The 14,661-nt window shown below is 48.8% G+C and overlaps 1 protein-coding gene and 1 long non-coding RNA gene across 2 annotated transcripts in view; both read right to left on the bottom strand.

Annotated features, from left to right (window-relative positions):
• LOC308057906 overlaps window positions 1-2,401 on the bottom strand; it is a 92,995-nt gene extending 90,594 nt beyond the window's left edge. The window contains exon 1 of the long non-coding RNA XR_013925513.1: window positions 435-2,401. This is a non-coding gene — a long non-coding RNA (uncharacterized lncRNA). The remainder of the gene's footprint in view (window positions 1-434) is intronic.
• A 10,071-nt stretch (window positions 2,402-12,472) lies between these two features.
• Window positions 12,473-13,672, bottom strand: LOC308057903 (olfactory receptor 14C36-like; the record flags this gene model as incomplete). Its single annotated transcript, XM_080411921.1, has 1 exon — window positions 12,473-13,672. The coding sequence occupies one exon, from the start codon at window positions 13,670-13,672 to the stop codon at window positions 12,731-12,733; it is 942 nt and encodes a 313-aa protein (XP_080268047.1). The 3' UTR covers window positions 12,473-12,730.
• Window positions 13,673-14,661: the final 989 nt, after the last annotated feature.

Raw genomic sequence — 14,661 nt, 5'->3', positions numbered from 1 at the left:
CTAGAATAAGTGGCTTCGATTGTTTCTAGACAGTCATGATCGACTGATTCGCCAACATTCCCATTAAGAAACGAGGCCGGATTGACGATGTTTGTAGTCACGATCTCAACATCATCTTGTTCCACCATTATGGCCTGGTATTTTAGGAATCTCTGTGGGGAGAGCCAATGCCCCCCTTTTGTTTCAAGGACTGCAGACACTGTGTGGGATACTAAGACAGTCATTTTCTGGCCCAAGGTAAACTTCCGGGCCTCCTGGATGTTTAGGATGACAGCTGCTACTGCTCTCAGGCAACCAGGCCACCCTTTTGCAGTGGCATCCAGCTGTTTAGAGAAGTATGCCACTGCCCGTCTGTATGGTCCCAAATCTTGTGCCAGTATTCCTAATGCCATTCCCTGTTTCTCATGGGAAAATAGGAAAAATGGCTTACTCACATCAGGAAGTCCTAGTGCTGGTGCCGACATTAAGGCTTTCTTCAGTTCATGGAAAGCTCTGTCTGATTCAGCATCCCAATGAAGATCCTTCTGATTAGCTGCTATCAGGGAATATAATGGTTTAACAAGCAAGCCATAATTACATATCCAAAGCCTGCACCATCCTGTCATTCCCAGAAATGTCTGCAGTTCCTTTACAGTTCGTGGTCGGGGGGCTTGGCATATGGCTTCTTTTCGGGCCTTCCCTAGGACCCGTTGTCCGGCACTGATCTCGTACCCTAGGTATGTGACTTGTTGTAACACCACCTGTGCCTTCTTCTTAGAAACCCGATATCCTTGTAGTCCCAGAAAGTTCAGCAGGCTCACAGTCCAAATAATACAAGATTCTTCGGTTCTGGTTGCAATAAGAAGATCGTCTACATATTGTAACACTTTCCCTTCTCCTGACGGTGGTTCCCATAACTCCAAATCCTTTGCTAATTGGTTTCCAAAAATTGTGGGGCTATTTTTAAACCCCTGTGGCAGCACCGTCCATGTGAGCTGGGTCTTTCGACCGCTTCTGGGATTTTCCCATTCAAAAGCAAAAATTCTTTGGCTGGCTTCATGGAGAGGGAGGCAAAAGAAGGCATCTTTTAAGTCTAAAACTGTGAACCAAGCTAGGTCAGGTGTCAGGGTGGTTAGTAAGGTATAGGGGTTAGCTACTACAGGGTACAGATCCTCTGTTATTTTGTTAATGGCCCTTAAATCCTGAACTATCCTATAAGACCCATCAGGTTTTTTAACTGGGAGGATAGGTGTGTTAAATTCTGACTCACATTCTTTTAGTAGTTTTAATTCTATGAATCGCTCTATATTTGGACGAATTCCTTCCCTATCTTCCCTTTTCAGTGGGTATTGTTTAATTCTTATCGCACCCTGTCCTTCCTTTAATTTTACTATAACAGGTGATGCATTCTTGGCACGTCCCGGCATGTCAGTTGCCCATACTCCGGGATATACCTGATCAATAATTCTGGTATCAATTTCCCTTTTTATAGGAGTACTGGCCAAAGATAGGCTCATAACCTGTATGTATTGATGATCATTTACCTCCAGAGTAACTTCCCCTTTTTTAAATTTGATTGTTGCCTCCAATTGTTCTAATAAGTCCCTACCAAGAAGGGCCTTTGGGGAATTTGGCATAAATAAAAATTTATGGATCCCCACTTGTTTTCCCAACTTATATTTTAAAGGTTTACAAAAATAAGCCTTTTCAGTTTGGCCAGTTGCACCCTTTACTGAAACATAATCATTTTCCAAAGGCATTAAAGCTTGGTTCAAAACCGAATAGGTAGCTCCTGTGTCTATTAAAAATTCCACCTCCTCCTGTTCTTCTCCTAATTTTATTTTTACTAATGGGTCGGCTAGTCGATTTTCTTCTTCCATGTGAGCTATTGTTTTCCCTTGATTACTGCGCCATTTAGTATTTTCTTGATGTCGGCGTTCAGGGCATTCGTTTTTCCAGTGTCCTGTCCTTTTGCATATTGCACACTGATTCCTACCCAGGGGTGTTAGCCCACGCCTTGATTTAACTCTAGATTTTTGATTCTCATTTTCTCTTACTACTGCTAATATTTTCTTTTGGTCCTGCTTGTAACCTTCTTCTCGATTACTAAATATTCTCCATGCTTCCTCTACTAATTTTTCCAAGTCTCTATTTTCAGGAGGTCTCAATTTTTGCAGCTTGCGCCTAATATCCCCCTGTGATTGTCCTAAAAAGAGGGATATTAGTTGCTGTGCGCCCACCTCCGAATTTGGGTCCAGAGACGTGTGCCGGCGCATTGCATCTCTTATCCTGTCTAAGAATTCTGAAGGTGTTTCAGAGGGACCCTGTCTAACCTCATATAACGCTGCCCAATTTATTGTTTTAGGAATTGCTTTCTCCATTCCTCTGAATATCCATTCCTGGTATGCCTGTAATCTTCCCATTTCAGCGACGCGGTTTGGGTCCCATTCCGGGTCCAACAAAGGAAACCATTCTCTATAATTATCTCCCTTTATATTATAGTGTTCCTTTGCGAGATCCCCCGCTGTTTTTATGACCAATTGCTTTTCAGTTTCAGTCAAACAATCCAATAATAATTGTATATCACTCCAGTCCGGATTGTGCTGTTTTATTAGAAATTTAAAATTCTGTGCCGTCTTTATCGGATCATTACGGTATTCTCGGGCAGCCTCTTTCCATTCTCTCAGATCAGCGCCCGTGAATGGAACTTTTATTTTCATTGTTCCTCCGTCCGGATTCACGGCTTCTCGGAGGGGTGCCTGTAAAACAGACTTCTGTCTGGTGCGTGAAGACACCGGACTATTTGGAGCCGTAATGGCAGTTTTTGTGTTTCCTTGTGTGGCAGCGGGTGTTTGGCTTTCTTTATAAATAACTTGTGGAATTTCTTCCTCTTGTTCGCCTGGGGGTGGACTGGGAGCCCCGGCCGAACCTTGTCTCTCCACTCTATAAGGTGGATTAAATAAATCATTTAATTCGGGCTCTTGTTCTCCGTTTAATTTGATACACCTTTGTCCAATACTACATGCTGAGCAACATCTTTTCAACTTTCCTTTACGCTCCCTCCTATCCTCTCTTTCTAGTGCTAGTACCATAGGAACCCGAGGGGGTACTAAGCCGCAGTCCTTTTGCCACTCAGGTTTGTCCCGGAGAACGAAGAACATGTCTGCATACGATACTTCATCCCACTTTCCCTCTCTCCTCAAAAACAACATTAATTGCAGGAGAGTGTTATAATCTAACGTTCCTCCTTCCTGAGGCCATTTCGCATCACTCTCCAATTTATACAAAGGCCACCACTGATTACAATATTTAATCAATTTTCTTCTATTTTCGGTACCACCATATCCTACGCTATCACTCCAATGTTTTAATATACAACCCAAGGGCGATTTTTCACAGGGCTTACTCCTTCCATTTCCCATTTTGCAATTTTAATTACTTTTTCTCCGGCTGCCTTAGCCACCCAAGGTCGGAAACACAGACAGAGCTCCTTACTTGTTTTGCACTCAAACGCGCGTCTCAAGCACTCTTGCACTCACACTCAGTCAAAATAATTAAGCTATACACGGAAAATCAAAATGCGCATCTCAATCACACCATTCACACTCTCCGGGCAGCCCGCAATCACACAAGCAGTATGTTATACGGTACCGTGCACTTATGTACAACTTTTAAGAACACTGACAGTTCACAAAGTATGCATTTCAATGAACAATTACCAAAAAACAAACAACAAACAAAAAACCACATTTTTCCTGGTCTTAAGCAGAGTGTTAAGTTTTCCGCTATTTGCCACGAATTACCAGAATATTATTATTTTTCAACATACATTTCATAACTCCAAGTTTTGAACATGTAACATAGAACAAACAAGACACAGAGCGCTATACCAGTTGTTATATTTTAGGAATTCCCCAATACTTAAAACAACCCAATGGAAGTTTTTAGCTTCCCCCTTTTTTCCTACGCAAAAGTTTCCCTTTTACTTTTGCTAAGAGGTCCCTCTTGTTCCTGTGAGATTCCGCCTTATTCCGTCCCGCCCCCCGCTTTCCGTCACGAGGCCTCCGGGCTTTTAGGAATGGCAGTAACCTCGGGTTTGCTCGATCTGCCCTCAAGATCGCTAGCGGCCACCCCTTGGTCAGCAAACCCCCTCCCAAGGTACCTTTCCTCCTGGGGACTACGCTGCGCGCCGGACGTCTCCGTGCGTCTCACCAGCCGCCCCGTTACTAAACATACCGTTTATCCGCGGATCCAGGGGTTCTCTTCTGCTCCCGGGTGAACAGCTGAGAAGAGGAGGCTCCTCCGAGGAAATCTCCCGGGGCGCGCCTAGGAGCGTCCGCTCCGCAGCTGGTCCCTCAGCCGAGCAGAAATCCTCCTGCCTGGCTCGCCAAACTGACGTGCGGAATTAGACTCTATAACTCGAAAGTTATAAAGTAGGTATGTTTATTGCGCGCAGATGCACGGGGGATCGCTCCTCCACAAGCGTGCATGCCCGAAGTGACGAACCATCTCACATTTATACAATGAAACAAATGAATATTCAATTAACGCCTATACATATTCGTTACCTAAACCCCGCTTCGTATGTTAATTAGCTTATCAGTCCGTTTCCTGGAATGTGGTGGTCCTGCAGGTTTGTAGGTGATTCATGTTCTTGTGACCATCTGATCTTCTTCAGCAAGGAAAGGTGATTCATGTCCTTGTGACCATCCAATCTTCTCCAGCAAGGAGACTTAGCACTCCCTCCCTCTAGATAGCATTTGAATGTCTCTCATCTTCTCTCATTCTCTTTTAAATAGCCCCTTTTGTTAGAGAAAGAAGGGCAGGCATCTCCCCGTCTCCCCTTTGTTAGAGGAAGAAGGGCAGGCGTCTCCTCAAAAACTGTAGTTGTCTCCTCAGAGCTGTGTGCCTATGTGATCAGACACCGCACCCATGACTAGTCACCATACCCACATTTCCGAGTAGACATATACAATCACAGTCGGTGTTAAGCATCCCCATTTCACACTATTTCTCCATATCATCAGGAACACCAGGGCAACCCCAAGCAGGGGAACCAGTAATCATCCAGCTGAAGCCAAATGCCAGACCAGCAAGTCAAAAGCTGTACCCAGTTAAACTGCAAGTCAGGAAAGGGTTGGAGTCATTAATTGAACAGATCACAGATTTTGGGTTACTAAGAGAATGCCAATCAGAACATAACACTCCAGTATTACCAGCCAGGAAGCCAAATTCAGAAGAATATAAACTGGTGCAAGATTCAAGAGCTATAAATCCAGCTGTGCAAGATGTCCATGAGGCAGTAGCACACCCGTATGCCCTCCTGACCACCCTGAAGGAGAATGAGGAATGGTTGACTGTATGAGATGTGAAGATGCCTTCTTCTGCCTTGTGCTGGCTGCTGCCAGTCACCAATCGGTTGGTTTCAAATGGGAAAGCCCTGAAACTGGTCGAGAAACCCAGCTGTGCAGGGCTGTATGACTGCAAGGAGTTAAAAATAGTCCTACAGTCTTTGGAAATTGTGAGAAACTATGGACTAGGGTATTGTTTATTAAGATTTATGTTAAGCTCAATGTAAAGTTTAGGCAACAAAAGATATGAAAACGCTTATGCAAACAGCTACCAGACACCTCCCCTGTAAGATAAGATAACCGCAATACACAAACTAAACCAGACACCGTTGATGCAAGATAAGATAACCACCAGGTGTCCAGGAACCGACAGAAATAGGGCAATGAGACAAAGGAGGAAGACCAGCAGGAGGCAGAAAACGACCCCCCCTAACAACAAAAGCATGACTCCACTACCTCATGAACACGGAAGTAAAGATGTATAAAAAGGGACTGTTTGAACTGCTCAGGACGGCAGTTGGTGGAGCTCAGACTCCCCTGTCGTCCAGCGCTGTTTTGCTCATATTCTACTTGCTATAATCAATAAAATTTTAATTGGATTATGATCCGTTGTGGTCTCAATTTATAACAGAAATCAATTAGCCAGTGAGTTGGAAAGCTGGCAAAAGAGGTATGAAAATGTCGCCTTGCTGCAATAGGTAGGTGACATACTGCTAGCAACCAGTAGTAAAGAAGGTTCTATAACAAGGACCTCCTAAACTCTGGGGGCTAGCAGGGTACAAAGTACCCTGGGAAAAGGCAGAGACCACCCCAGAAGAAGCAACCAATTGGGGATTTACAATTTGCCTGGGCCTGCAGAGTCTTGGAGCTGGAGGAAAAGGGCCATTTGTCAAATCCCAGAAGCCAAATGAAAACAAGAGCTCAGAGCATCCCTGGGAATGGCCGGGTGGTGTCACTTACGGATAATGAATTTGGGACTCATTGCCAAGCTTTTATATGAAGCTGTCGGAGGAAACGGAAACCCCCTTGTCTGGCCTCAGGAGTGCAGAGATGCATTTACGGAATGGAAACGGACTGGAATGAGTGCTCCAGCTCTAGGCCTCCCAAACCTAGAAAACCCATTGGAACTCTTGTGCATGAAAGGTGACACGTTGCCTTAGGAGTGTTGGCCCAGAGACTGGAACCATGGAGCAGAGCCGTGGGGAGCTTTTCCAAACAGCTGGACAGTGTCAGTAAAGGACGGCCAACCTGTCCGCGCACGGTGGCAGCTACAGTATTACCGATGCCAGAGGCCCAGGAACTGACACCTGGGCAAAAATGACATGATCTCAATGGCAAAGAAGAAGTAACTCATGATTGTTTAAAGACAATGGCAGAGGTATATTCTAGCCGAGTGGAATAAAAAGGCACGCCAACAGAAAATGGAGACTGGAACTTATTTGTTGGTGGTAGTAGTTTTGTGCGAAATGGGACCCAAAGAGCAGGATATGTGGTGGTAACTATCAGAGAGAGAAGAGAAGGCAAAGCCCTCTCATCTGACACGCGGGCCCAAGAGGCAGAACTCACAGCCTTACTAAGGGCACTGGCATTATTATCAACAGACAAGGCTTTTTTAATGAATGGACATATTTGAAATTTGCCTTTGGACTAGACCATGCCGATGGGGCTGTTGGAAAGAAAGAAAGAAAGAGGACTCTGAACCTCTCAAGGATCCCCAGCCAAATTATGAGGCAAAGACCCAACAATCATTTCAGGTGACCAGCTGACCCAGGGTGCTGGCAATTATGCATCGCAAAGTGCAGCACCTTGGAGATAGTTCGGTGCATCTAGGACAGCAAGTGGCAGATCAAGCAAGGAAAGAAGCAGCTGAAAGTCAAATATTGCTAGTCCTGCCAGAGAAACGGCAGAAATTAGGACCTAAGAGCCCACAGGATCCACCATAAAACAATCAGTTGGCTAATATACTGAAGGCAAACCAAATCACAGATGATGGGTGACTCCTTCGCATCAACTAACATTTACAGGGGGAATTATGTGTGAATTGGCTAAAAGGAAGCACCAAGAAACTCCCTGGGGATTTGAGAGGATGTTAGAAGCCTTGAAAGGGCAACTTCTAAATGTACCATGACTGGGAAAACAAAAAGCAGAGTGAAGAAGCCTGAGTTGTACCTGAAGAATAACCCTCACCTACCCCAATGATCTTTCCCAGTGCTGACAAAGCCCCGGGGATTACTGGCAAATAGACTTTTTCCAAGTTACTGCAGCAAAATGGGTATCAGTATCTTTTAGTAATGGCAGACGCTTTTTCAGGCTGGCTGGAAGCTTTCCCTTGCCGCACCAGTAAGAAGTATCATAAGTGTAAGTTCAGAGATAATACTGAGATTTGGGGTACCCATAGGACTTTCTTTGGGTAGGTGTTGGAGAATGGCTGGATGAGAAGGGTCACAGATCATTAGAGCATTTGTACGAGCAGAGCCGCATCTAACCAGTGTGCTATCAAGACTGGGCCTCAGCTGAGGATGCCAGCTGTGCTGATGGCTGCGGTGTTGCAGGGACACCGCGGCCTTAACAGGCTTCACAAACAACTCTGAGGAGGTATGTGCAGTAAAGATAAAGAAGTTACGTAAGCTAGCTAACCGCAAGTAGGAGGACCATGTAAATGAGCAGGTAGTGATTGTAGACAATCATAGGCTGCTGAGTATGCATAATTAGATACACTGTATAAATAAGAGCTATTTGGATTAATGAATGGAATCATGCTTTATCACTCATATTGAGTCGGCTGCATGTTATTCCCCGCCGCTCGCAGGTAGGGGTTCACAATTGGTAGTAGAAGCCCTTCACCTTTTAGCTAAACTAGGAGGGGTAAAATGGGATCTCCACACTCCATGGAGACCTCAATCAAGCGGGAAAGTAGAATAAATGAAGCTAAGCCTGAAAGGACAGATGAGTAAAATTTGCCAAGAACCTCAGAGAGAGCAGTCAGATGCTTTTCCCTCAGCATTGCTACAGATACAGGATCCAGCGTAAACGGAAGGAGAGACTTTGTAAAGGATACGTGGTAAACCTTGCCAGGTGACAGAAATGGGACTGAATCCCAAAATAATAGAAGGCAAACATGGCTTAAAAGAGTATGTTCAGTCTCTAGGAAAGGTCCTGTCCTCTCTCCAGAGGTACGTCACTGTGAGCGCAGATCTGTCCCTGGACGTGCCCGTACATCACTACCGACCCGGAGATTGCGTGTATCTTAGAACGTGGATGGATGAACCGTTGAACAGAAGTGAAAGGACCTTTCCAGATTTTGCTCAGCACCTACGCTGCTGTCAGGCCTGAAGGAGTCACTCCATGGGCGTGCCATAGCAGGGTTTAACCAGCCACATCACCAGAATGGACTGTCAAGCAACAAAAAACCTTTATGCTTGAAACTACCTCCAGAATCATGAAGTTCTAGGTTCGGTATCTTGCATTATTGCCAGACAGCATACAAGTGAATGACTGAAATGCGACCCCAGATAAGACTGGGCTGTCTACAGGGAAGCTGGAGTCTGCTACTTGCCTCTCCTTTGTAGATATATGTTGAAACATGTTTTACAGATGTATAGAATTTGGCCTGTGATGTGGTATGCTAAATCCTCAGCTTGGGTGCGATCAGGAGGAGTCATGGACATGGAATACTCATTTGAAAATGGTGGAAGGATCGATGAATGTTTTTAAGAAGAGTGATTGTAGGGTTTGTACCCATTTCCCTGAATGTCCTCATGCGGGAATGCCTGTAGCTGGTATCCCCATCCCATGTGGGACTAGTGGGAGTAACTTGTGGCTAAGACCAAAATACACTCATTGGAACGAGACTGACCTCCAGACCTGGGCAATACTGAATCCACACTCAGTGTGAAGTGTGTTACTAAAATGAAGCCAAGACACACCAAAATGGAACTCTGCTCTTTGTGGGGCCCTACCCACATTGTGATTGCTCAATGCATTTCATGAAGCTGTCAGAACTAACTAGCAGTAGGTACTGGAACGTTCCACTCGGCACTGGGTGGTGCTGGATATGTGCCAGTGTAGCACAAAAAGCGTTACCACCAAGATGGTCGGGTAGATGTACCACCAAGTTGGTGGGATATTTCCTGATATGACTGACTGAGACACTGGACAACAGTCGGTGGTGAACAACTTAGCTGCGGAGATACAGGCGGAATCAACCAACCCTTACAGAGAGACCCACTGGGTTTCACTCTTCTGCTGGGTGGTTTATTCCTTGGCGAGGGGCTGCTGAACTGGGGAAGGCAGTGATAAAGAGATCCACAGGAGTGGAAGAGATGGCCAAGGACACTGCAGGTGCCATAAACTGCACTCTGTACGGCAGAGACAATGGTCGTACGCAAGGGGACAACCCTTGGGTTCTCTTGGTGACTTCCAGCCTTGCCGGTGCCCTTTGCCTTCCATCTCACGCTGTCCTACGCTGTCCCACGGCTGCTGCTTTTCCACGGCAGGCTGCAGGCACCCATCTGGCTTCCCCACCTTGCTCTCACCCTGCCCTTGCCACACATACACTGATGTCTGCCCACCCTCACACGCTGTTCCTGCAAACACACACACATGCACTGATCTCACACTCCTTCTGGACGACGTCTCCCACCACAGCACAAGCCCTTGAGTGACATTTCCTCCTCCTGACCTCCAGTCTCCACTTTCCCAGCTGCACTGGGTGGCAGTGCTTCTCCCTCCTGCTCTTCCCTACCTCCAAGGAAAGCTCCACCACCGGGGAAACCACCCTTCAGGCGGGCATCCCGACCCGTCACCCTCCTGGTGGCCTTTCCCCTGACCATGCCACGGCCTCACCGCGCTCTTCCAAGGCTGCGAGCCTTTCAGCTTCTCGCATAGACACGAGCAAGCGGTGTGCCTGCTGCTGTGCTGCCATGTTCTCAGGCAGCAGCGACGTGACACGCAAGAAAGAAGCCCCTCGGTGGAGTGAGCCCAGGTCCTTAGGCAGAGGGGATCTCACAGCCCATGTGCCACCCAGGGGCCTTCTGCTGGCCTGCCCGAGACACGGGCAGATGGAGCTTAACAGCACGTGTCCCAGCCGTGAGTCAGGGGCTGCCCTACGCGCTGTTTCAGGCAGAGGTGACCTCACCGCCCCTTTCCCAGGCACATTGCTGCTGTTGGGCTGTCCCCTCCGCAGGCAGAACTGGCCTCACTGCCCCCGTCACAGCCATTGGCTTCCTGCTGGAATGTGAGTCCCTGAGACACAACTGACCACGAGATACCGTCCTCAGCCGTCACCCTCCCCGTGGCCCAGCACCCCAGCAGATAAAGGGAAGCTTCTCTCAGCCAATTTATCTCATGGATTTCCTACCCACCGTTTGTGTGGAAGAACATTCCTCAGGGGAACTGCTCTGTTTCTACTGGACCCTGTTTTGTCTCTGCTTCTGCGCCTCTGTTTTCCCTTCTTCCCCCTGCTATCCCATCCCAACTGAGCTCTCCAGGGAAGTGAGTCAATGAGTCCTAGAATATCTCAGGTTGGGAGAGGCCCCTGTAAATCCCCTTGTCCAGCTCTCCTGATCAAGGCAGGGTGAACTGGATGGCATCTCTCAAGGGCTCTGCCCACATTGGCATCATCCACAGAAGGGTCTGAAAAGCCACTTAGTCAGATTGTACTGGGAGACAATCAAGACATTCAACACAGTTGACCCAACTGCTTGCACTGGAAGATGTCACTAATCAGTGGCCACCAGGAGGACTTGACCACTGGTGACATTTGGTCTTGAGCCCCTGTGGCGTATGATGCACCAACTCTGGGAGCGGATTGAAGGCACGAAGACACTTTAAGACACCTCGGAGACACTTTATTAAAATCAAGCAAGCCTTTTGTACCTTTGCAGGGGGCTGACGTGTCAGCCCGTAACTGTGCTCAGCAATTTTCCACTCTGGGCTCTGTTTTTATTACAGACACAGCAGCTCAGCAACTCCCTGTATCTACAAGGCCACAAGCTCTGCAGACCACTCCCTATCTTCAAGGTTCTCCTCTTGCTCCCATGGCTTCCTTCCAACAAGCATAACTCTGTCTCTCTCCCAAGGTCGGGTTTCGCTCCCTGACGCCGTTGAGCGAGCTCGAGACATAGCCACAAGCCGCCAGCCAACTTCCCACCCACAGTGTCCTCCATTTCTTCACTCCAGAAGTCACCCATCTGCCTATACAGAAAGTGCAGGAGAAAAAGTCAAACCCCTTGCAAAGGTCCAGGTACAAACCATCCCCTTCTTTCCTCAATACGTATGGGTGCAGAAATCCCGTTGATGTCCCACAACTACCTGGAACTGGCTGCAGGAGTATTTCCACCGTCATTTCCCCAGACACTACGGTGAGGATGACCAGCCTGTATTTCTCCCAATTGTCCTTCTTGCTTTTCCTGAACAAAGGCTGGATGTCTGCCTTTTGCCAGGACCCCAGAACCTCCCTGATTGCTCGGACACATTTGAGGGCACCATCCAGAAAGGGTGCTGTGATCAGACAGAGGCACTTGCAATGAGCCTGCCCAAGGCAGGTGAGATGAATCTCCCTGGGACAGTGGCCTTTGTTCCTGCAGTCACACACAGGAACGGCGGTGCCCTGGGAGGTGTCCCCACCTCAGCTGGCCTCATGCACTGCTGGCATGGTTGAACCCCAGCCTCACGCACACAGGGGGGCTCAGAGGCACGAGCCCGTCCCTGGCACGTGCGTAGGCAGAGCACTGCAGCGGGCACAGTGACTGCCTGGCCTCCTGCTGCCCCTGCCAGAGGCTGGCAGCACCTCAGCCCGGGGGTGTCGCGCCCTGCTCGGCACCTCTCGGAGATGGCCCTCGTCATGAGCAATGGGCACGGGGACCTCGGTTCAAGGAAGCACGTTGCAGTGCTGCATTCAGGTGGTCTCCACAAATCCAGAACATTTGATGGAGGCCAGCACCATCACAGAGTGCCCGTTGCCTGCCCCTGCCTGCGCTCACAGGACTGCCACGCAGCACGGCGGTGACCAAGCTGCCAGAGCACTCAGGCCTTACACCAAGGCAGGGGGTCACAAGGGGAGTGTGGAAGTGGAAGGAGGACAGCACTAGAGAGCCAAGTGCTGGTGTTCCCTGGTACTGCTGCCATGCCAGGAACCTTTTCCCCTTCATCTATGGACACAGGAACAGTCCCTGCAGCTGCAGAAAGGCCTTGGAAGAAAGAATCCCAGGAAAAACATAGTTGTTTAATGGCCCTTTGGCTTTGTTAGATGAGGAGAGAGCAGGGCACCTTCAGAAAAGAAAATCACAGAAGGAATTAGAATGGGGACGACACCTTTATCAGAAATGAAATACCATGAGAAACTACAACAAAATCAGAAGACAGTCTGGGTCTGTGATAAATTACATTATAAATGCTATTCAAAATTTTATTCCTTCAGAAATAGATACAGTTATCAGTTTGCACATTGCACCCTTGAGCTCCTGGTTCCTCATGCTGTAGATGGCGGGGTTCACTGCTGGAGGCACCACCGAGTACAGGACTGACACCACCAGGTCCAGCGATGGGGAGGAGATGGAGGGGGGCTTCAGGTGGGAAAACGTGGCAGTGCTGAGAAAGAGGGAGACCACGGCCAGGTGAGGGAGGCACGTGGAAAAGGCTTTGTACCGTCCCTGCTCAGAGGGGATCCTCAGCACAGCCCTGAAGATCTGCATGTAAGACAGAACAATGAAAACAAAACACCCAAAAGCTACTAAGACACTACCCACAATTAGCCCCACTTCCCTGAGGTAGGTGTGTGAGCAGGAGAGCTTGAGGATCTGTGGGATTTCACAGAAGACCTGTCCCAGGGCATTGCCTTGGCAGAGCGGCAGTGACAGTGTATTGGCCGTGTGCAGCGCAGCATAGAGAAACCCACTGGCCCAGGCAGCTGCTGCCATGTGGACACAAGCTCTGCTGCCCAGCAGGGTCCCGTAGCGCAGGGGCTGGCACATGGCCACAAAGCGGTCATAGGCCATGACGGTGAGGAGAGAACACTCTGCTGAAAGGAAAAAGACAATCAGGAAGAGCTGTGCAGCACATCCTGAGTAGGAGATGTCCCTGGTGTCCCAGAGGGAGCTGGCCATGGCTTTGGGGAGAGTGGTGGAGATGCAGCCCAGGTCGAGGAGGGAGAGGTTGAGGAGGAAGAAGTACATGGGGGTGTGCAGGTGGTGGTCGCACACTACGGTGGTGATGATGAGTCCGTTGGCCATGAGGGCAGCCAGGTAGATGCCCAGGGAGAGCCAGAAGTGCAAGAGCTGCAGCTCCCGCGTGTCTGCCAATGCCAGGAGGAGGAACTGGGTGATGGAGCTGCTGTTGGGCATTTGCTAGCTCTAGGCATATCATACTGTCACAGGAGAAAAAGACAGTGATAATTTAGGGGAGACTTCTGCAAGCAAAATCAAAGCCATTTCCCACAGACCACCCCCCCGTCACACACAGACATCCCTCTCTTTTCTCGGAGACCTTCCTGCAGCTGTGTGGCTGCAGCCCTGCTTGGTGCTGGCCGTGTGGGCGATGAAGAGCAGGGCATCTGCCCACGGGCTCTTGACCAGCCAGCCCCACTCTGCAGCAGTGGGTGGGGGCAGGGACCAGTCCTGGTGTTTAACTTGGTCCTGTGAAACCAGTGCCAACGCAGAAGGGCTGCTCAGCGTCTGCAGCGCCAGTGCTAAGGAACGGGAAGGGTGAAGGCATTTTAAGGGAGTTTTAGTTTTTTTCACAGCTCCCCCCATCTCTCCTGTTGCGTATTCTCGGATGTCAGAAAAGCAGAGCATTTTTGCTGCCCTCAGGTGGAACAGAGTGAGGTCTGTGAGGTGGGTGAGGGCACAGTGAGGGGAGGTGGTCTGTCCATCTGGTTCCCGGTTTCTGTGGGCTTGCACCTTCCTGAGATGAATGGTGGCCACACTCCCATGTTGCCCTGAAATACCACAAGGCACTGCTGAGAAAAGACTGACCTACCACAGACCAGTAAAGGTTGTAGGCTTTCATCAGAAGTCAGCATGCCACCCACAGCAAAGGATACACAGCTCATTTCACCCACCCCAACAGCGTTTTCTCCATCACAGAAACTCTACGCCTCTACGTGGGGCTTTCAGATCACTAATGGGTGCGAGGGGACAGGTTTCCATTCTGGAGGGCAACTCACTGCTTGGAAGGGAACTTCAAGGAGGTAGCCAAGTGCCCTAACAAGAGCATCAGGTTCAGGGAGAACCAGCCCATTGCCCAGCCCCACACAAGGCATTGCCCACAGCCGCACAGGTGAGAGGAAAGCTGGGACACCTGTTCCCATGGACACACCTGCAGGAGAGGACCC

This window comes from Falco punctatus (genome assembly GCF_963210335.1).
Source record: "Falco punctatus genome assembly, contig: scaffold_123, whole genome shotgun sequence".
Taxonomy (NCBI): domain Eukaryota; kingdom Metazoa; phylum Chordata; class Aves; order Falconiformes; family Falconidae; genus Falco; species Falco punctatus.
The sequence above is the reverse complement of the archived record's forward strand: the minus strand, read 5'-3'. Positions and strand labels throughout refer to the sequence as shown.